Below are 23,560 nucleotides of genomic sequence, written 5' to 3'. Positions count from 1 at the left end.
TCTTTTCCCCTGCTAGTGCCAGGCTGGCCTCAAACTCACAGAGATTGCCTGCCTCACCTCCTGGGAGCTAGGATTGCATTTTGGTATTTGAATTTCATTTTCAGACCATCTTAGTGAAGGTGGATGTGATCCCACCTATAATCCCAGGACTTGGGAAGTAAGGCAGAAAGGTTGGAGTTGACAGTCTGACCTGTATGTCAAGTAACAGACTAGCCTTGGCTACAGAAGACCCTGTCTGGAGCAAACAAAAAATATTAGCCAACACATCGTTGGTTGAAGAATATTCAGCCCGGAGGAAGGAAAGGCTAGTATTGTTACAGGGCATAGGTTAAGTCCACACCAGCACAATAGGAGGGACAAATTTAATCTACCTATAAATGTAGATTGTATTTATTTTGAGTTTTCTATTTCTGTTGCACACAGTTCATTAAGGAGAAGGCTGAAATGCCCCCCCCTTTTAAAGGTGTGGATCCAGAGTGGCTCCAGACAATGTAAATGAGCCAGAGTTTGTACATAGTGCTCGTAGCTTTTGGAGGGAGCCTGCAAGCACCTCTACTTCTACTTCATTCCTACAAACAGGGCTTAGATGGAAAGGTACTTGATGAGAAACAGCTTGCACAGTGTCCACAGCTTGATTTCAGGACAGCTTAGACATGTCTTCAGATCAGCCAGTGAGATGGTTCAGTGGGGTAAAGGCTAATGTAGTTCCATCTCTAGAACCCACATGATGAAAGGAGAGAACCAACTCTAACAAATTCCCCTCTGACATCCACACGTGCATATATTTTAAAAGATTTATTTCTGTTATTTTAAATTATGTCTGTGTGGATGTGTTTACATGAGTGTGAGTATCCACATAGTTCATAAGAGGGTGTCAGCTCCCCTGGAGCTGGAGTTCCAGTTATGCACCACCCAACATGGGTACTGGGAATTGAACTAGGGTTCTCTGTAAGAGTAGTACCTACTCTTAATCTCTCAAATCCCCACACTGAGATGTAATTATTTATAAAAGCTATATATTGTTCCTATAGTCATACTATTTCTCATTTACTCAGAACCACACTGATAGGCATTTTAGACTACCATTTTGGGCTTTCAGAACATTTAAGTGAATATTTTTATACAAAGTTTTTCCTGTTTTGAGCCTAGGAATATATATCTTTATACAGGGTGAGGTCCTGGCTCATTCTCCAAGTGACACACTTGGATATGTAATTACAAAGCAATGAAGTTAATTTTACTAAGTTTTTTTTTTTTTTTTGGTTTTTTGAGACAGGCTTTCTCTGTGGCTTTGGAGGCCGTCCTGGAACTAGCTTTTGTAGACCAGGCTGTTCTCGAACTCACAGAGATCCGCCTGCCTCTGTCTCCCGAGTGCTGGGATTAAAGGCGTGCGCCACCAACGCCCGGCTAATTTTACTAAGTTTTAAAAATATTTTTATGTTCATTGGTGTTTTGCCTGCATGCATGTCTGTGTAAAGATATCAAAACTCCGGGAGCTGGCGTTAGACAGTTGTGAGCTGCCACGTGGGTGCTGGCAATTGAACCTGGGTCCTCTGGAAGAGCAGCCAGTGCTCTTAATCACTGAGCCATCTCTCCAGCACCATTGTTGTTTGGTTTTTGAGGCAGGGTTTCTCTGTGGCTTTGGAGCCTGTCCTCGAACTCATTTTGTAGACCTGGGCTGGTTTCAAACTCACAGAGATCACGACTGTCTCCCAAGTGCTGGGATTAAAGTTGTGCGCCACTAGAACCTGGATACTAGTTTTTTGATGTGTGAAATTGATGTCCTTTTTGTTACACTTTTTTCTGTTTTGAATTTGCCTATTGACTTATGGCATGTTCTTTGCTCATTTTTGTTAGGTTGCTATTTTCTTTTTTGTGGTGGTCGAGGTGTTGAGACAGGGTTTCTCTGTGTCCTGGAACTTGCTCTGTATGTAAACCAGGCTGGCCTTGAACTCACAGATTCACTTCTGTGTCCCAAGTGTTGGGAGTAAAGGTGTGCACCACCACCATCCGGCTCTAAGATGTCTATTTTCATACTGGTTAGGTTGTTGGTAGTCTTCTTCCTTTATTTCTTCTTTCCTTTCTTCATTCCTTCCCTCCTCCTTTTTTTTTTAACGACTTCTTTGTTTTCTGTCTTTCTACATGTTTCCCAGTTATGAATTACACATGGGTCAGTTTGTAGACACTGTTGTAATTTTTTTTTTTTAACTTTAAATCACTTGAGCTATGAGTTGGAGATAGGAAGCCAGCTTTCCTAACACCATTTATGGAATAATTCATCATTGTCCCATTTCATATGCTGTGATCAGACCCTATTTATTTCTATGGCATGCTTTGTTAGCACTGGCCTATTCAAAGAGCACCATGTCTACACGGTTTCTCTTCCTCCTCTCTCCTTCTGTACCAGGATTACATTGAAGCCTTGACAACGGAGATTATAGAACCTATGGGGAACCTGCTACTGTTGTTTTGCTAAATGGACTTGTCAAACTTCCTTCCAAATATTTATGTTTCTTTCTTTCTTTTTTGGTTTTTCGAGACAGGGGTTTGTCTGTAGCTTTGGAGCCTATCCTGGCACTCGCTCTGGAGACCAGGCTGGCCTAACAGATCCACCTGCCTCTGCCTCCCGAGTGCTGGGATTAAAGGCGTGCGCCATCAACGCCCGGCCAGATTATTCCTTTTTTTTAAAAAAATTTTATATATGTGTATTTGCATGAGTTTATATGTGCCACATGCAAGCAGTAGTATATAGAGTCTAGAAGAGGGTGTTGGACCCTGCCCCTCAACTGGAATTTCAGACACTTTTGAGCTGCCCAATGTGGGTGTTTGGAATTGAACTTGGGTCCTGTAGGAGAGTCACAAGTGCTCCTAACTACTGGGCCATCTCTCTGTATTCCCACTCCCCCTTTCTAATTATGTTGCCTAGGCTAGCTTCAGACTTGTGTAGTTAGGCTGGTTTTACATTTTCTGCAGCCTCATAGGCATGTGTCACCATACTCAAACAATCTACTTTCTTGATAGCATAAAGATTGCTTTAACATTTAAATTTTTATTTCAGTAGCAAATAAAGTTTAGGAATTAAGTAAAATAGGCCATAACATCAGAGGCAGGTAGAGTTAGAGGACACAAAGATACTTACTTTACAGAATGTTGGGCTGGCAGCAGAAGGAGCCAGTAGTTTATAGAGGTTTATAATTCTTGTGAATTATATACTACTATATAGTAGTCACTATATAGTAGGAATAGTTTCATAAGGTATATGCCATTAGTTAATATGGATTCCACATAGCTTAAGTAAACATGAATCCATGCAGTATATGAATTTTTCATAACTGAAGAGAAATGCGACTGTACTCTTAACTATTTTTTTCTTTCTTCCTAGATTTAAATAGTTGAGTAAGATCAAGCTGGGTAACCATGGCTGAAGGTGGATTTGATCCCTGTGAATGCATTTGCTCTCATGAACATGCGATGAGAAGACTGATCAATCTGGTGAGATGAGCACAGAACTGATCTGTATGCTTCCCGGGCTGTGAGAGCAGTGTCTGTCTCTGATAGGTTTCTATTATGGTGGTAGGTCATAACAGCCTTCCCTCCTGAAGGGAAGTCAGGGAAGGAAGGAGCTCAAGGCAGGAACTGAAGGAGAGGCCACCGAGGAACATTGCTTAATCACATGTCCCGCATGGCTTGCGTAGCCTGTTTTCTTAACAACCCAGGACCACAGCCCAGGGGTGGCACTGCCCACAGTGGGTTGGGCCCTCTCACATCAATCAGTAACCAAGAAAATGCCCCAGAGGATTGCTCACATCACATCACAGGCCAATGTGATAGAGACATAGTCTCAGTTTAAATTCCCCCTTCCTTCCCAGAGAACCCTCATTTCTGTGTAGTAGACAAAAAAACCAACCAACACAGAGGTTAATAGAGAATTTTATCCAGATAGTCACTAAAAAAAAAAAAATATTTGATAATGGCAACTCCCTGGTGAAGTAAGACATAATTATAAAACACTTGCCAGCACTTGTTTTGTTAGAGACAAACGATTATTTTCTTTACTTCTGTATGTTTATTTAAGGCATTTGGCATTTTGGTTAGTTAACCACAATCATGCTGAGCCTGTTGTATTCATGTTGGAACAGATCATTGTTTTTAGTTATGTGGAGTTTGTCTACCAAGCTCCTGTGAAACCGTGGATCCTTTCTGATATACACAGTTCAATCCTCCAATATAGATCAGAGAGTAAGTCTCCTAGAAAGAGTTTCTAGATCTAATAAGTTGTTGTAGAAATAAATTTTTTTTTAGCTGAGCCGTGGTGGTGCACACCTTTAATCCCAGCACTCAGCAGTTAGAGGCAGGCAGATCTCTGAGTTTGAGGTCAGCCTCATCTACAGAGTGAGTTTCAGGACAACCAGGACTGTTACACAGAGAAACCCTGTGTAACTAAGACTTTCTTAGTTCATAAGCTTATAACTGATACTGCTTATATAGTATATATATTTTAGTATAAAAGGATAAACTTGACAATTATTAATAATAAATTACTTTTGGCCAGGCATTGGTGGTGCATGCCTTTAGTCAAAGCACTCAGGAGGCAAAGGTAGGTGGATCTCTGTGAGTTTGAGGACAGCCTGGTCTACAGAGTGAGTGCCAGGACAGGCTCCAAAGCAATACAGAGAAACCCTGTCTCAAAAACCAATAATAATAATAAAGTACTTTTGTACTTTTTTTTTTTTAAGTATTAGGGATCCTACCTAGGGCCTCATGAACACTAGGCAACACCCACTTTGCTGCTGAGCTATTTAGGCAGTCGGATCTCTGTGAGTTCGAGACCAGCCTGGTCTACAGAGCTAGTTCCAGGACAGCCTCCAAAGCCACAGAGAAACTCTGTCTCAAAAAAGAAAAAAAGAGGGGGGAGTGTCTGTCCCTTCCCTTGCCTGGTTGTATGCATGTGACCCTCATCCATACTGCTGGCATCTAGTCTTAGCTCAGGTTCTAGGTCAGGGTGCATGAAGATGTGGAAGTGGTTAGTCATAAATAGTATGCCATGAGTGAAGAAATCCTCTCTGGATCAAGCCTGGGACTCAAACCTCAGGACACAGAGTCAGGGAAATGTAGGAGATGTTCATCCAGCAGATAATTCCCAAGATAGAAATATAAGAAAAGGAAAAATATAAACCTGGAGTTTATAAATGATTCCAGAATCATCAAAGATGATGCCTGGTGGAGCAGAGAATCAATGGTGTTACTTTTAAAAGCCCAGTGCCTTAAAGATTATTTAAATAAATGGCTCACTGCATTAAAAGAAAATATAGGCAGTTCAAGTTAAGAGATTTTGTCTGCACAATGAAGAGGGGGAATTGTTAGACACCCGAACAGAAATCTTCAGAATGAACAGCTCATGAAATCAGATAGCAAGATCAGCAACAAACTTGATTAGGTGAAAGAAGAAATAAGAGAGATTGAAAGACAAGACTTTTGAAATGTTAGGGCCAGACATAAATGAAGAAAAAGAAGGAATGAAGAGAAAATATGAGTGTTTTGAGAAACCTTTTTTTAAAGATCGAATATTTGACTCATTGACATACCCATGTAACAAGAGCCTCGGGATGACTTCAGAAGTGGGCTGGGGAAATGGCTCAGTTAAGAGGGCTTACTCATCTACAACACTTGAGGTTGGTTCCCAGCACACACATCAGGCAGTACACAACCACCTCATATACAACAACAGGGAATCCAGCGCCCTCTTCTGGCCTCCAAGTTCACCCACACATGGCATGCTCGCATACAGACACACAAACAAATTTTTAAAGAGGAAGGGGGTGACTTAGAGTTAAGAGTACTGCCTTCTTTTCCAGAGCACCTGGCTCAATTTCCAATGTCCAGATGGCAGCTCACTTCAGTTCCAGGGGATCCAATACAGACACTGCATGCAAACAGTGTACATAGTCAAGCACCTACACATACAATCAACCAATAAATCTAAGAAAATTTAAATTCCCAAGCCAAACTTGGAATTTCAGTGAACACAAAGATATATGTGTCTGCTGAAGAGCAGGACCCATTGTCTCTCCCTTCTGTGGGATACAAAGATTGCTGTAGGCCTCAGTCATCAGGCTAAAATTAGAATTCCTTTCTAAGAAAAGACAGTGGGAATGCTCCTCCTTGGATGTTAAGTACCAGGAGGGAAGCCAAGGTGATAACAAAGCTGGAGTGGCTGTGAAGCGGTGAGGAAGAGAAAGGTTGCTGGCTCAGTGAAATGGGTCCGTTTGATAGCTGTCACACTAGCAGGCACTACCTGCTGCTGCTTGCTGCTGTCATCACCACAGCTCATTGTTAGCAGAATCCAAGGGCTGCAGTAGCTTCCATGTGCTAAAGCAATTCAGCAGTTAAAGCCCAAAGCAAAGGCAGCAACCTAAGTGGCTGCAGCAGAGGTCTGGTGTTAGAAGCCTGCAGCAATAGGACGTGCTCTTGGGACTTGGTGCATGATACCTAAAAACATATCTGTAAAAGTGACCTGGTAACACATACACCTTTAATCCCAGAACTTGGGATGCAAAGTCAGGTGAATCTCCATGAGTTTGAGGCCAGCTGGTCTACATTTCAGCAGGATTTCTTTGTTGTTCCCCATTGTGTACCTGAGGCTAGTTGACTTGCAGGCTTCCAGGGAATCTCTTGGCTCATCTCAGAAAAGAAGGGAGGGAGGGAGGGAGGGAGAGAGGGAGGAGCTGTTTGAAGATCCCAGGATGAAGCTGACACTATCTAACTATAGAGACCTGGAGGCCTGTACAGACAGACAGGAAATGATGTGGCTGGACACAGACAGGAAGTAAGATGGCTGGGCAGAGAAGGGATATAAGCAGGAAGAAACAGGAAGTGGTTCTCTTTTCTGCTGGGAAACTAATGAGGTAAAGGTGTCTTAGGCTTGCTCCTGCTCTCTAATCTCTCAGCATTTTCCTCTATATCTGACTCCAGGTTTTTATTATTTAGACCTATTAACTCCATTTACATTTCAGCACCCAACATGGGGTACAAAACCACAATCCTGAGATTGAGTCTCATGTTCTACTGGCTGAACTTTATTTGTACAAGCAAGATATCACCACATAGTTAGACAGACAGACAGACAGATATTCTTTACTATAGGAGTACTGGGATTACAGATGCACGCTACCTACCACACCTGGATGTGATTTCTGAGAACTTAAACTCAGATCTTCTGCTGATGTGGCAGCTATTTTACCCACTGAGATATCTCCCCTGCCTGATGTTTTAAAGAACATATTCACCTCTAAGAATAAAGAAAAAATGATTACTTGGGGGGGCTAGTATATTGAGAGAATGGGAGATTTACATTGTACTTTTAAATTTTTAGTGAATTTGTATGTTACATATTAGAAAAAACAAAATTTAAACAAAAAACATGCACAGGGAAAAGTTTGAGTCTGTTTTGAGTCTTTTAGTCTTGTTTCCCCTTGTAGTAATAATCTTAGCACACTTGGATGATTCCTTTTGGATTCAGAGGATTAAGATATATAGCATAATTTTACATTAGTTATGATCTTTTGCTCCCAGGCGGACTCAGCAAGACTGATCATCTTAGAGAGTAACTTACGGAATGGCTCATTGTTAATTCCAGTCCTACTCATGAGACTGGACTTCGTTCAGCACAGTAATAAGAGTGTTTATTGGATGGTGACTGCAATTCACATGTATCATCTATGCTATTCCCTAATGGTACCCTGATAAATAGGTGGTGTTCTTGTCCCCATTTTAGTAGATGAATAAGCTGAAGTTTAGAGTAACTTGCCCCAGGAAGAAGTTGCCTCATTTGACTTTAAGGTGATGCTTGTCATTCTGTGGAGCCCATGCTTAGCCAGCTCAGGAGTTGTTCGGCAGGTTGCTGTACAAACAGTTGTACTTGGCTGTTGTGGGATATTTGTACACTGTGTGAAGGTGTATTGCTGTGATCAGTGTAATAAAAAACTGAACAGCCAGTAGACAGGCAGGAGGTATAGGTGGGATTTCTAGGGAGAGAGGAAGGAAGAAGAGGAGGAATCTAGGTGCACAGGAGATGCCAGGAGACATGGAGAAGAAATAGGAGGTACAAGATGGAAGAGAGGTAATGCCACATGATAGAACTTAGATTAATATAAATGGGTTAATTTAAGTCATAAGAGCTAGTTAGGAACAAGCCTAAACTATAGGATGAGCTTTCATAATTAATAAGAAGTCTCCATGTCATTATTTGGGAGCTGGCTAGTGGAACAGAAAAAGACTTGTTACTCTGAGGGTGTCATTCATAATGAGACTGAATTGAAAAATTCCATGTTCTTCACTGTTTACCATTCAGTCATCTCTAGTGAGGTTTTCATTTCCCAACCAACTAAAAGACCTTAACATAAGTTGAACGTTCATAATGTGACTTGCATGATTGACTGATGGATTTTAAAATATTTTAAATACATAATCTCATGATTATGAAGCCAAATTTTATAGTTTCTGTAATCCCAACCTTTGGGAGGTAAAAGCAGGGAGGATCAGGAGTTTATGATCATCCTCTGCTGTGTAGTGAGGCTAGCCTGGCCTACATGAAACCCTGTCTCAAAAAAAATAAAGGGCCTGGAGAGGTGGCTCAGAAGGTTAAGTAAACCAAATGCTCTTCCAGAGGACCAGACCAGGGGTTCAATTCCCAGCACCCACGTGGTAGCTTAAAACCTCTGTAACTCCAGATCCTGATGCCCGCCCAGGGCTGACCTCTGTTGGGCCTGAGGCATAAAGTAAATGTGTCTAATCTTTAAAAAACTGATTTGCTGATTTGCATTGTGGCATTGGTGTGGCATGCCTTTAATCCCAACACTCGGGAGGCTGGGGCAGGCAGATCTCTGTGAGTTCCAGTCCAGTCTGGTCTACAGAGCGAGTTCCAGGGCAACCTCCAAAGCAATACAGAGAAACCCTGTCTCGGGAAAAAAAAATAAAGGCAACAACAAACAAACATGATTTGCTTATTTATTGTGTTGTGCTAAGAATTACATGCAGGGCTGCATGAATGCTGAGCTAGCTCCAGTGCCGAGTTCTACCCCTCCCCCAGCCCCAAACCCATGTTGGTGGCTCAGCAGCTAACTCTCCTTTTCTCTCACTGCAGCTTCGGCAGTCCCAGTCCTACTGCACAGACACAGAATGCCTCCGGGAGTGTAAGTACCAGTGGGAAGCAGGAGGGTGGGGCTGGGCACAAGGAAGGGCCTGGAAGAGTCAGCACAGTATTCTCCCTTTGAATTCTTTATTCTCTCTCTGTCTCTATTTCTCTCCCTCCCTCTCTCTCCCCCCCCACCCCACAGCCTGGAACAATGGCTGGCCTCCAGCCTCTGTCTCCTGAGTACTGCTCAGATTAAAAGCATGCCCCACCATCATCCAGCATATTATTTTAATTTTTGAAAAGCAGTTTCCTGGGAAAAGATGGCTCTGAGGTTGAGTACTGGCTGCTATTCCAGAGGTCCTGAGTTCAATTCCCAGCAACCACATAGTGGCTCACCAAAATCTGGAGATTTGGTGCCCTCTTCTGGCATGCAGGAATATATTTGCAGGCAGAACACTATATACATAATAAATAAATAAATATTTAAAGGGGGGGTGGAAATAAACAGTTTTAGATAGCCCAGGCTGGCCTTGAACATCTGATTGCGTGGCCTCCACCTCCTGAGGTGCTACGATTACCATCTTGCCTGACTTAGTTTATTTTATGGTGAGTGGCTCTTGGTTATATATTTGCTTAATATACTCAAAAAATGTTTTGGCTGCTGGTGGTGGTGGCGGCGCATGCTTTTAATCCCAGCACTCAGGAGGCAGAGGCAGGTGGATCTCTGTGAGTTCAAGACCAGCCTGGTCCAGGACAGCCTCCAAAGCCACAGAGAAACCCTCTGTCAAAAAAACAAACAAACAAAACAAAACTGTTTTGGCTGCTTAAAGTGGGAATACAGGCTCCTTCAGGAAGAGTTACCACCTACTTACTTATAGCTCTTCTGTCATGGGTGGTAATGCATGCTTAAAATCCCACATGGGAGTCCAAGGCAAGAGAATGATGAATTCTAGGCTATCCTGTGGTACATGGCAAGATCTTGGGTGAAAAAAAAAAACAACATAACTCTTTCTTTGTAGCTTCTTCAGCTAAAAAGATGTTTGTGGGAGACTGATAGGGCCAAGGAGTTGCCAGCACCCAAAGGTGGGGAAGTATGGAAGGTAAATGCATGGGAGAGAATTTGTGAAGGAAGTTTTCAGATTCTACTGTAGATATCCGTCTTCAGTAAAGAATTCGTATTTCGTCATTACCAAGATAACATGTTTATAGGAATCTCTCATTTCGATGTAACCTTGGCTGCTCTGGAACACACTTTGTAGACAAGGCTGGCCTCGACCTCAAAGAGATCCACCTGCCTCTACCTCCAGAGTTCTGGGATTAAAGACGTGCGCTACCACTACCAAGTGGGAGTTTTTCTTTGATTTGATATTTCTAACCTGATTCAAGCTCAAAATAATTTTTAAATTCAAAAGGCATACTTTGGCCATCCTGAAGTCTCCTGCACACATCTGAAGGCTTTGACTGCCTTCATTTATTGTGTGGTAGTAGTTTTCTAACCTTAGGCAAATACTCTGCTTGTGACCTACATTTCTAGCTCCAAATTACATTCATTAATAGATTAGTTGTTTATATTTAGTATCAGGTGCTAATCTCTGTGTGTGTGCTTGTGCGTTTGTGTATGCAAGCGCTCAGAGGTAGACTGAATCAAGTATATTCCTTAATCACTCTCCACCTTTATCCCAGCACTTAGGAGGCAGAGGCAGAGGCAGGTGGATCTAGAAGAGCTTAAGATCAGTCTGATGTACAGAGTGAGTTCTAGGACAGTCAGAATGACACAAAGACTTATACAGCAAACTCGCCTCCAGCAGTCCTCATGTGCACCCATGGTTCTGAGACCAGCTATACGATTGACTTTAGAGTAAATAAGCTTGGAAACTGGTAGCTGACTCCCATAAATTATCTTCTTACCTCCCCACAAACAAATATTAGTCTAAGGATATAGTTCGGTGGTAGAGGGTTTGACTAATTTGTCTAACCAGCACTCAGAAAAGAAAAATTAAAAACAGAAGAAACTGTGGGCAGGAGAGATGGCTCAGAGATTAAGAGCACTGGCTGCTCTTCCAGAGGTCCTGAGTTCAATTCCCAGCAACCACATGGTGGCTCACAACCATCTGTAATGGGATCGGGTGCCCTCTTCTGGTGTGCAAGCAGGGACACATGCAGACAAGAACACTGTATACATAATAAATAAATCGAAGAAGAAGAAGAAGAAGAAGAAGAGGAGGAGGAGGAGGAGGAGGAGGAGGAGGAGGAGGAGGAGGAGGAGGAGGAGGAGAGAGGAGGAGGAGGGAGGAGGAGGAGAGGAGGAGGAGGAGGAGGAGGAGGAGAGGAGGAGGAGGAGGAGGAGGAGGAGGAGGAGGAGGAGGAGGAGGAGGAGGAGGAGGAGGAGAAGAAGAAGAAGAAGAAGAAGAAGAAGAAGAAGAAGAAGGGAGGAAGAAGGAAGAAAAAACTTTATCAAGCCTTGAAGGTCAAGAAAATTGGACCTATTTAGATTTTCAGGTAGAGGGATTTTGCTGCCTATTCCTTCCCCTTGTTCTCCCCACCACTACCACCAATCCAGTTAGTCACTAAGGGCTGTGTTTCTTTGTCCTGCTGCAATTTGTATTTGATTTTGTTGCTTCATTGTCTTATCCTACTAAAGGATTATGTCTACCAGAATCTACATTTTACTGAACTGTGATTGGTCCAATTGTGGATGTTTGTCCAATACCTACTATGTAGCTGACCATTCTGTTTTTTTGGCCTACCTATTTCAGTCTGTGCTCACTGCTACCCTATGAGGTGATGGAGTTGTTTACCATTCACAAATAAAGAAACCAAGGCACCAAGATTCAATAGCTAAAAGATAGTAATCAAGTAGCCACAAGATGGTCTCAGCTCCTAAAAAGTTAACGACCTAGGTAACAACTGGAGCTGAGTAGTTGCTCAGCGCATCCAAGGCCCTGGGTTTGATCCCCAGCTTGGGAAGACCGCAACAGCAATTTGATCACCTAATTAGGAAAACTGGGAAGCCATTCCTTGGATTAAGAAATGCCATGATACTTTGGAGAAGGCAGCAGGACAGTGGCAGAAAGAATGGGATTGTTATAGGGAAGAGGGAGGTAGTGAATGTGAATGCGTGCCAGACAGGGTGGAGGATATGGGATGCTTTGGAAAGACTGGGTGTGCATAGTTCCCTGCCAGAGTAGTATTGAATTACTATTACATCATATTCATTTCGGAAGGTTTTTTTAAAAATGTTCGACCACACCCGTATGCTGCTCCTGAATCAGATGGTCTGACACAGGGCCTCAGAATCTGTGACATGGGTCACAGGCCTTACTGATGTACTGCCAGGCCCGGAAAACATTGGCTCAAAAATATGTAGTAACTAGAAAAAATAAGATTAGATAAGTAGGGCCAGATCACACCAGCAAAGGTCAAGCCCGCATGGTCAGAGTCAGATCCATAGGCAGTGGTTACTGCTAGGCTGGTGAGCAGAGAGGTTCCTGTTACTGGTGTGATGACTCATACTTGTCTGAGAGTTAAGGAAAGGAAAATCAGGAATGTGAGGCATCCCAGGCTACCCTGGAGACCTAATGATAATGGATGATGGATAGACCCTGTGTAAGAAAAATAGGACCCAACAAAGTTCAAGTACCATGGCTCAGCTGATATAAAGGATTGTGTCCTGAGTTCAATCCCCGGGACTCACATGGAGGAAAGACAGAACCAGATCCTGAAAGTCACCCTCTCACCCTCATATGTGTGCTCCACACACAAATAAAGAATAATTGTTTTTGAGATGGGGTTTCTCTGTGTAGTCCTCATTGTCCTGCAAGTCGCTGAATAGACCAGGCTGGTCTCGAACTCATAGATATCACCTGCCATGCTTGATCTACATGAGTTAGTTCCAGGACAGCCTCAAGCCACAGAAATACCCTGTGTGTTGGGGGGGGGGGAGAAAAAAAAGAAATCGCCTGCCTCTGCCTCTGGAGTGCTGGGATTAGAGGCATGTATCAGCACCCCCTAGCTCCATAGGTATTCTTAATCTGGCTTCTTTAGATTTGTGGTTTCTAGAATCCACGAACCTTCTGCAATCAATGCAAAGCTGTTCATGTGTGTAGCCCATGGAGTGTCGGCTGGGCAGGTTAAGGGCACACACTGCATACTCTTGCAGAGGACCAGAGTTCTGTTCCAGGCACCTATGTCAGATGGCTCTGCTTATTGCTCCAGCTCTGGGAACCCAACTCGTTTGGATTCCACTGCATCTGTGTACACAATGCTCATCTCCACACACAGACATACACACATACCCATGATATAAAGTAAATAAAATTGTAAAGAACTATTGGACTAGTCAAAGTCTTTACTGTAATTTGGTTTGTGACTAATGTAAGTTATACCTTATAGATTTCTTCACTTCAGGGAAAGGGAAATTTAAACATACTAGTTTATAGCTATACCCTAAGTTATTAGTGCTTTTCTCAATATGATTTTTAAACATTAGAATTTTTACCTTTATGTCACGATATTATGGTCAGGGTGCAGTTTTGCTACACATGCTCCTCTTGTTTGTCTTCAGTGCCAGGACCCTCCAGTGACAGTGGCGTCAGCATTACTGTGATCCTGATGGCCTGGATGGTGATTGCAGTGCTCCTGTTCTTACTGAGGCCTCCTAATCTGAGAGGCTCCAGCCTCCCCGGGAAGCCATCAAGTCCTCACAGTGTAAGAATGACTTATCATGACTTATCTTTTCTGGGTAGCATGGGGGTGTTTGTTTATCCAAAGGAAGACTTAATTCTTTTTTTTTTTAAAGATTTTATTTATTATGTATATAACATTCTGTTTCCATGTTTATCTGCACACCAAAAAAAGGCACCAGATCTTATGCCTTATGCCAGATGGTAGTAAGCCACCATGTGGTTGCTGGGAATTGAACTCAGGACCTCTGGAAGAGCAGTCAGTGCTCTTAACCCCTGAGCCATCTCTCCAGCTCCCAGGAAGACTTAATTCTTGCACTGAATTCTTTCAGTGTAGTCATAATAAAATTTTCAGTTCCCAATTGTCCTTCCTGGAGATAAACATACAAAACAAACAGCTTGGTGTGGTTCATCTGTAACCCCTGTACTTGAGAGAGTGGGTCAGGAGGATTACCACAAATTCAAGGCCTGCCTAGCCTACCTAGTGAGTTCTAGGCCACCTTGTACTATAAACTGAGATCCTATTTCGGGGAGGGGGGGTGGGTGTCTACAAAATGACACAGCATCCAGAAAAAAAAAATAATAAACAAAAAACTTTTCAGGCTGGGGATGTGGTTCGGTTGGTCAACTGCTTGCCTGGCATGCATGAGGCCATGCATTGGTTCCTCAGTACCTCATAAACAGGGTGTGGTGGTACACACCTGCTTTTTTTTTGAGGCCTTTTGTTGTTAATGTTAGAACTTATTAGAGGAAAGCAAGTATTCAGTGAGAACTGGGCTGCACCATGGAGCTTTCAGTAGAACAGCAGATGCAGATTCACACTATTTTGAGTTAGCTAAGAATGGCTTCATTGGCACACACAGGCTTTCATTGCAGGTGTACCCTTTAATCCCAACACCTGGAGTCAGCTAGAGTTGGTCTCTGAATTCAAGGTCAGCCTAGTCTGCATGATGTGACCCTGTCTGTCTTAAGAAGGGAGAGAGGGAAAGAGGAAGGAAGGAAGGAAAGAAAGCTTTAATGTACTGCAGACTTTACTTGGAAAGGGGAATGTGCATAAAAAGCTTGCATTTATGAGATATTTCTTTCTTATCCTTTTTTCTTACATTGTGTGTACATCTTTATTATTTTTGAGTCAGGGAGCAGTTTCTCCAACGTTTAGAGATAAAGAAATCCAACTTAACCTGACTTAGAAGCCATCACAGATGACACACCCCCTGGGCCTTACTTGTCTTAGGAACAATAGTTTCTGTATCCTAAGCAAGGACAGAAAAAACCAAACTGCAGTAGAAATGCTGTTCACCCTTACAGAGCATGCCAGGGTAATTAAATAAAGTCTTCCCAGCAGTCCTAAGAGCTCAATTCTTTACTCTCCCTCTCTCTTTCTGTTTTTGAGATAAAGTCTCACTATATGGCCCAGATAGCCCTGATCTCATTTTGTAGCTCAAGCTGGCCACAAACTCAGGATCCTCCTACCATCATCAGCCCATATGGTTTGGCATAGCTTTTACCTTCTTTTAACTAAGATGCTTTCTATTGCAAGTAGCAAAAACCAACAGAAAGATGGATGTATTGGTTAACACACCAAAAGTTCAGTTAGGCTCATTGTTGAGAACGTTTAACAATCCAAAGCAGAACATGTTTGTACACAACTGTAACTTACATACATACAAGAGACCTATTCTAAATATATATATGCATGTATTTGTGCATGCATAGCTAGTTTCTTTTTTCTTACCACAGGCTTCATTGTAAGGTGGGCTTCCCTTATAGATGGTTGCCCAAGCTTCATTCTGATAAATATTCCAGTGAGAAATGGAAGTCTCTAGTTGTGGGCGTACTGCACTCAGCCAATCACATTAGTGAGAGGATTGACATTATATCAAGGTGGCCGGGATAATCACATCACTAATGCAGGCAGCCTCCCTTTCTTCCATACCACATGCAAAAAGGGGGCACACACTGACAAACCACTGTATTTACCTTATGTTCACACGAGGGCAGGTATGAATTTGGTATGAAGGGGCTGGAGAACAGGTGTGCTGCTCCTTTTTTTACTTATTAGATGCATTAAAAGTCACCTAACCCATTCTTTTTTAATGCCAGGGACAGGACCCACCCGCCCCTCCTGTGGACTAATGTTGATGTGGGAAGCAGAGATTGTTAAATGCTGTGCACGACCAAATGACTGAAGATGACCAGAGTACTCTTAACTTTTTCCTTTTCCACCTGCAATTTGGGATGGTATTGTTTTCATGAGCTTCTAGAAATTTCACTTGCAAACTGACTTTTGCTTCCTGTGTTGCCACAGTCCTTATTTATGGTATGCCTGAGTAAATGATTCTATTGGAAAGTCCACAGGGCTTGTTGGTTGGCCTAAGCTTAAAACATTCCACTCGTTGTCCCTGGAACCGTGATCATAATGTTCGTGGTGGTTTCTGACCCAAGTGAAGGAAAATTGAGATTTCTGCATTTAAGTGTTTTTAGTAGATTTAATAGATTTTAATTTTTTCATAAGGTATTTATTTGGGGTTATCTGGTATGAATGACAGAGCCACACTATATTTACTTTACCTTGGCAGTTTATTTGTGGGTGGCAGTTTTCTGTAGTTCTTGGGACAGTGACGCTTTTAGACTATTTCCCTTAGAGCCTACAGCTGAGGTCTGAGTTGCAGCTGGCTTATGTGGCTAGAATAGGAAAGGTGAACTGGTTCTTTACTGTTTTTTTTTTTTATTAATTGCCATTAAAAATTTCTGATGTTAAGAATACATACTTTAAATAAACACGATTGATTAATATGGTAGTTGGTTTAAAGTCCATTTGGTGTCATTGGAAGCCACTGTACGCTAGCTTACATGGCTCATGAAAGGAAGAGTTGAGTCTGCCTTTGCCGGGTGCACTCTCTATCCTCTGCTAATGTGGCTAACATGGCTATCTTGTTTTTTAGTGAATGCCTCTCAGCAAGCTTCTCTTCCATTCTAATGCATACCTGTTAAAATTATATAATCCTACAATAGTGTATGGGATTGACATTTTCATACCTACCTACTTACTTTCACACCTTTTTTATTTGACAAAAAAAAAATGAGTCTTGTTGCCCTCTGACTAATGAAGAAAAAGAAGCCTTTAATATGAGGTCTTGGTTTATCCCAGGGAAAGGAGGAACATGGCAAACAATATTCTCACCTCTCAGCTCGATTCTGTTTAGTGATGGGATGGGGATGTATTGGAGTGGGAAGGAGCACCAGAAACTGAAATTTTGTAAGAGGTTGCATTTTCTCCTCAGTTCAAAAAGCATTGAATATAGTGGTATTTAAGCATGGGTGGCCTGGAATGTTTGTCTAGGAAGTAGCTGCCATTTGTTGGGGCCAGAACCTATTTTGCTATCAATGTAGAGATTTCCTCACCCAGGTCAGTCTAGGCTGTCACTGTACAGATCTGAGACTATTTGTGTGAACTAAATAAACTTGGCCATCATTGCACCATTGACAGGCCTGTGACCTGGCTCTGTGACACTGGTTATTTCCCCCATGTGGTGGTTACTCTCTGGTCCATAAGCATGGTTAAGGGCATCACTTTGTCCTGTGCTGTGACACTGGCTGCTGGTGTCCTTCCTGGCTCACTTGGTTTTGCCCTCAACACTTGAAATAATAGAACCACCTTTGAGGTACTTGTGCTTGTAATGGGGTGACTTAACCCAGGTAAGTTAAAAACAAATGAACACCGCATTGTCAATGAAGGGTTTCTCTTTTGCTGTGGCTTCATAGCTGGTAGCCAGTTTAATATAAAAGCCAGATATGGTGGCAGTCTTGAGGCCAGACTAAATTATGTAGTGAAGTTCAGGTCATGTTGGGCTGCATGGGAAGACCTTGCCATAAGATGGCCCCATAAAGGAAAGACGGGATGAGGGACTTAAAGCTGAACAAAATTGGAATGGCATCAAATGGAGTGAAATCCCTGCAGTGTTTCTTTTCCCATCCTCACCCTTTAACTGTGAAGGGTCTGCACACGTACTCCAACAGTCTGGCTGTTTTCTAACCTGCTGAAGCGAGACCCGATGGAGAGCTGATGTGTTCATTAAGTCTGCCTCACCTTGGTTTAAAAAAAAATGGACAGAATGTTGATACAGAACATCTTCTTTTAGAGACCTGGCAATATGGATTCTTATTCTAGGTGTTCATTTCAATCACATGCACTTCCTGTGTCTAAGTACCTTAGCCTCAAAGATTTTACTTTCCAAAACAGAAAAGGCTTAGTTACATGTTCACCAGATGTATGTATGATCACAACTGTATAGAAATTTCCAGGGCTGGAGACATGGCTCAGCCATTAAAGGCTAGGTTCACAACCAAAAATATAAGGAAAATCCATTCCAGACATGTCGATGCCTGTTAACAGATGAGTTTCTTTGAGAAAACTTGGTCTTGGGTTTTTTTTTTTTTTTTTTTTTTAATTCTTTGTTATTTTGTTTTCTTTGGAAAATTTTCTGTATTCCTTAAATGGTGGTATTCTGCATAGAATATTATTATTAAACTCACTAATAACAAATTCTCTTCTTGAAGCTTCTACATGTTTTAATTGAGCATATTTTTATACCATTATTTGGCTTGCAAACATTCACTTGATCTGCAGCTTCAATTCTCTTAAACTATCAAAAGTAAAAGAGGAAGCTTACATTCCTGTCACTTTGGGCCGTTTGTGCTGTCTGGAGTCCATTTGAGAGTTATTCCATACTGTTTTTACAAAAAACTAGTAATTTTGCTTTTCTGTCTTTCACACGGGACAGGTTAAAATTGGGACTGTTGGTAGCAAAAGGTTTTAGCATGTATCTAAACACTGTCCCATGGTTATTAAGTTTTACAGTGTGCAAGGTTCCCCAGAGTGTCCACTTAGGATGGCTGCCCCATGGTTCTGTTAGTATCTGTGATAGTGTTTACAAACTCACTAACATCTTAGACTTTTAAAGGAATTGTGAAAGCGTGTCACTCTAAATGAAAGTCTGCCTTTTGGTGATTTTGTGCTCAAGCTTGACCAGCTCAATTTAAAACAGAAAACTTCAACTTGAAGAGAGTTGATAGCAAATGATTTAAATATTGTTGTTGCAATAGAAGATAGGAACAGTCTTAACACTTCTCAGTGAAGAACCCTGAGTATTTGTTACATGTCCAATGATTATTTGTGAAAAGCAAAAATGGTCATGTGATGTACTAAATGTAATTTACTGTTTCTAAATGTTTAAATCATGCCAAACAAATCAGTCTGTGCCATCTAGCATTTATTGTTAATCTTTTACTGAGTACTTGGATGGGGCAAAGGGCTTGTACTATGCACTTTTTATTAATGAATAAATAGAAAATGTTAGTAACACTGTTTTCTGTTTGGCTTTTGTGGGAAAAGAAACCTCTTCTACTTAGTAAAGTGTTAACATCCTGGGTTTCTAGTTAAAACTTTTAAGATATTCCTGAGAAATAAGAAAGATATTTACATAATAGACTGGGATGAAGCTCAGTTGATAGAGCCTTCAGGCATGAAGCTGTGTTTTATCACACACACTTCAGAAATGAGGCATGGTGGCACACTTCTGTAATCCCAGCCCTTGGGAATCAGGAGTCCAAGGTCACCCTGTGACATAGCAAGTTTGAAGCCAGCCTTGGATTCAGGAGACTTGTCACAATTATAAAATAGACAAAACAAAAAGTATGGGGTCAGTATTCAGAAGGAAAGGGTCTAAGAACCACTAGGAAGTTACAGTACATTTCTTTGGTTATCTTTTTCTTCCTAAAATATGGGTCAAAGAGACCCATATTTTCTTTGAGGGAGTAATATGCAGCAATATTTTTCTGAGCAGACATTTGTACCCAGAACTGGACCTGTAACTGCACTGAAATCACATAGAAGTAAAATTTTGCTTTTGCTCTGACCTGGAAGGTGTCCAAACACAAAAGAGCATGATATAGTATAAGGTATGGGGAAATAATGCCTTTTGTGTCCAGGGTCATTGAGTACTCTTTAGTCTGGATGGAGGTAGCTGAACTGGTTAGTTGAACAATTATAGGAACTTGGTGTTGGGCCAGTCCTGGAGGGTTGGTTTCTTCTGACAGAGGGTGAGGCACCAAGATTTTGCTGGGTAACTATAAATCAGAAGATGATGGAAAAGGGTTCTCTGTTGTTAAACACTCTTTAAGCTACCCCCAGCAATGGGACCTACTTATACCTTTAAATTTTTCTAACTTTTTTTCCACTATCTGGGGCTGACTCGGTGAAAAAGGAAATCTTTTTATTTACCATTTATCTATTATTTATTTTCCCTTGAGACAAGGTTTCCCTGTGTAGCCTGGCTGTCCTGGAACTTACTCTATAGACAGGCTGACCTTAAACTCACAGAGGTCCGTCTGCCTCTGCCTCTTAAGTGCTCGGATTAAAGTAGATTTTATTATTGTTCAGCTAAATTAAACACTTAATCCTCGGCCTGGCATTGGTGGCACACACCTTTAATTTCAGCACTCGGGAGGCAGAGGCAGTCGGATCTCTGTGAGTTTGAGGCCAGCCTGGTCTACAGAACAAGTGCCAGGATAGGCTCCAAAGCTATACACAGAAACCCGTCTCGAAAAACCAACAAACCTAAACCAAAAAAACCCAAACCACTTAATGCTCCTGTCTCCATGTTCTAAGTATTAGAATCGCAGGTGTGTCTAACCACACCCAAGTAGTACATGGTAATGCAATCCAAAGTGTAAAATATCCATGAGCCCTACTGATGCAATTAAGTCATTGAATAAATGAGAGAAAAGTGCTAAAAAATGTTTTGTTCTAGAACTGAGAAACCAAAGCTAAAATCATTCCCTTTTGCCCATTAGTATTTATATTCATGGGCTGGGAATTAGCTGAGACCTAATTCCATTGCAGTAGAATTACCTTTTACACAGCAATTCTTGTGTATTTCCTGATACTTAGAAGTATAAGGAAATTATACATTCTATAATGTGAAATTGCTCTTGTGAGAGTGATGAAGACAAATGACTTCATGAATGACTTCCAGCTGGAGTCTGTCCCATTGATATGAAAGGCCAGGAAGATAAAAAATGCTATCAACTGGTCACGGTTGTGCCTACCTGCAGCTTCAGTACTCAGGAGGTGGAGGCGAAAGACCATGTTTAAAGCTAGCTTGTGCCCCAAAGTAAGACAGTGTCTCTAAGAAAATCAAAACCTAGTTTTAGTAACTAGTAAGGATGACATTTTGCAAAGAGTAGCCTTAAAATGTTAGTAGTGTGAATTTTCATTTCGAATAACTAAATGTTGTGGTGGTCGAGAAAAATCATCGTTTGCAACCCCGAGTTCAATTCCCAGCAATGCATACACATAGTCATGTGTGAGATCATGTCAGGAACCAGTAATCACTTAAAGAATTCTCAGAGCAGGTATTGGCGCTGAGACCTGAACCATGCCATAGTGTGGGAAAGAATGGTAGCAGCAAGTGACAAGTTTCTGAAATTGAAGTACAATTGCCTTTCTCAGGGGATGATTGGCCCTATATGGGGATTGCTTTAGCTGATTGTGGGAGTTGGGGAATATGACAACAGTAAAAGGTTTTCGAATGTGCAAAATCAAGCATAATGAGTGTTTTTGACTTCGCTGTTCTCTTGGTTCTGCACACAACAGTGCACCTTGCACGTAAAACTATTATGTTATGAATGGCAATGACTTTACCACAGGTAGGTCTTCAGCTTCGAGAGAAATGTAACAGTTCATGAAAAACAAAGATTTTAAATATTTGTTTTCCTACTATCATACCTCTGTGTTTAAGTATCAGAATTGTACATCTTTGTCTGTATTCTGTTAGAATGTTAGGTTTTAAAAGTTGTTGCCTTTTCTCCCCTATTTAGCACCATCAGGTCTGTCTGTAGGTCTGTGTGGAGGCATGATTTTGGTTTTTGTTTTTTTGTTTCATTTTTCAAGACAGGATTTCACTGTAGCTTTGTAGACCAGGCTAGCCTCGAACTCACAGAGATCCACCTGCTGCCTCTGCCTCCCGAGTGCTGGGATTAAAGGCGTGTGCCGCCACCACCCAGCTGAAATAAGTTAAGCTTTAGAAGACAGCTAGAGGGTAAAAGTGACACTTATGCTCAGAAATGATTTGTGATCCAGGACAAAAACAAGTACAACACACTCAAATACAGGATGATAGTATTTGTCAAATATGAATTGACTGTTGGGTAGTGGTGGTGCACACCTTTGATCCCAGCACTTGGGAAGCAGGTAATCTCTGAGTTTGAAGCCAGTCTGGTGTGCAGAGTGAGTTTCAGGACAACCAAGAGCTACACAGAGAAACCCTGTCTCAAAAATTTTTTAAGAATAATTAAAAGAAAAAGAAAAGCAATAGTTGTCTCATCACATAAAGGACTGCATAACTGCAGACCTGGAGGAGATGCAGAAGGATGCTCATGGTGCTACCTGAGAGATCCAGTCTATGAGAGGAGGCGCAAAAGGGAAGAAGAGGTGGAACTGACCCCAAACGTTCCTTGCCCCGAAGAAAGATGGGCTTGCTCAAAACAAGGCAAGCTGTCCCAGAGCCAGGAATAGGCTGCTGGAAGCTAAAGTCTTTTCTTCCCCAGAAAGACAGGGGACATCGAAGGGTGATGATGGCTCGCATCTTTAGTCCCAGCACTCAGGAGACAGAGACAGGTGGAGCTCTGAGTTCGAGGCCAGCCTGGTCTACAGAGTGAGTTCAGGATACTTTCTGCCTAGTAGGAACCTGAGTTGGGTCCCTGGGACCCACATGATGGAAGAAGATAACTGACCCTCATAAGCTGTCCTCACCTCTACACACACATGCAAGGTGTCACATGTGCCCCTACACAATCACAATCACAAAAATAGATAATTAAAATTCTTTTTTAAAGAGTTTTTAGTTTATGAATGTTTGTAGGGGACAGTGTAAGCCATGCTTGCTAAAAGCTGGCTACAGGTGTGCCTGACCATGCCTGTCAGGGCGTGGTCAAGGTGAGGTCAGGATGACACATGATAGGGTTTTAAGGGGCTGCCAGGCACATGGGAGCCCCTTCTCTCTGGCCTCCCTGCCTTGCTGCCCCTGGCATGCTCTGGCTTGCGTTTGGCTAGTGTTTATCCAAATAAAGATATCTTAACCTAACAAGCTACGAATCGTCTCATATCAAGCGTTCCATCTGCACGTGCAACTTTAAGCCATAAGAGGGCATCAGATCCCACTATAGATGATTGTGAACCACCATTTGGTTGCTGGAAATTGAACCTGGGTCCTCTGGAAGAACAGCCAGTACTCTTAACCACTGAGCTATCTCTCCAGCCCCTGATAATCAAAATTCTTGTTTGAGAACCCCAACATGAGGGCTGGAGAGATAGCTCAGAGGTTAAGAGCACTGACTGCTCTTCCAGAGGTCCTGAGTTCAATTCCCAGCACCCACGTGGTGGCTCACAACCATCTGTAATGAGATCTAGCTCCCTCTTCTGGCCTGCAGGCATACATGCATGCAGAACACTGTATACATAATAAGTAAATCTTTAAAAAAAAATGAGAATTCCCACATGGATGAGGAAGTTACAAGTCCCACACCTAGCTGAAGCGCTATTGACAATTGGTAGCTGCTAGGGAGAGTCATTTTTCTTTGGGTGTGTGGCCCACGCTCCAGTGAGTGTCCCCATATACGTGTGCATATGGACAGCACTACTTAAACTGAGTGGGTAATTAAAAAAACAACAGAAAAAGGAACA

General features: G+C 42.0%; 1 protein-coding gene across 2 annotated transcripts in view; it reads left to right on the top strand.

Moving 5' to 3' along the window:
* Smim14 (small integral membrane protein 14) overlaps positions 1–19,178 on the top strand; it is a 38,394-nt gene extending 19,216 nt beyond the window's left edge. For both annotated transcript variants that reach the window (XM_027390755.2, XM_027390756.2), the window contains exons 2-5: positions 3,383–3,492; positions 9,143–9,191; positions 13,698–13,840; positions 15,919–19,178. In XM_027390755.2, coding sequence (XP_027246556.1) covers positions 3,418–3,492; positions 9,143–9,191; positions 13,698–13,840; positions 15,919–15,951 — 300 coding nt within the window. In that variant the 5' untranslated portion in view covers positions 3,383–3,417 and the 3' untranslated portion in view covers positions 15,952–19,178. The remainder of the gene's footprint in view (positions 1–3,382; positions 3,493–9,142; positions 9,192–13,697; positions 13,841–15,918) is intronic.
* Positions 19,179–23,560: the final 4,382 nt, after the last annotated feature.

The sequence above is a fragment of the Cricetulus griseus genome, assembly GCF_003668045.3.
Source record: "Cricetulus griseus strain 17A/GY chromosome 1 unlocalized genomic scaffold, alternate assembly CriGri-PICRH-1.0 chr1_1, whole genome shotgun sequence".
Taxonomy (NCBI): Eukaryota; Metazoa; Chordata; class Mammalia; order Rodentia; family Cricetidae; genus Cricetulus; species Cricetulus griseus.
The sequence above is the reverse complement of the archived record's forward strand: the minus strand, read 5'-3'. Positions and strand labels throughout refer to the sequence as shown.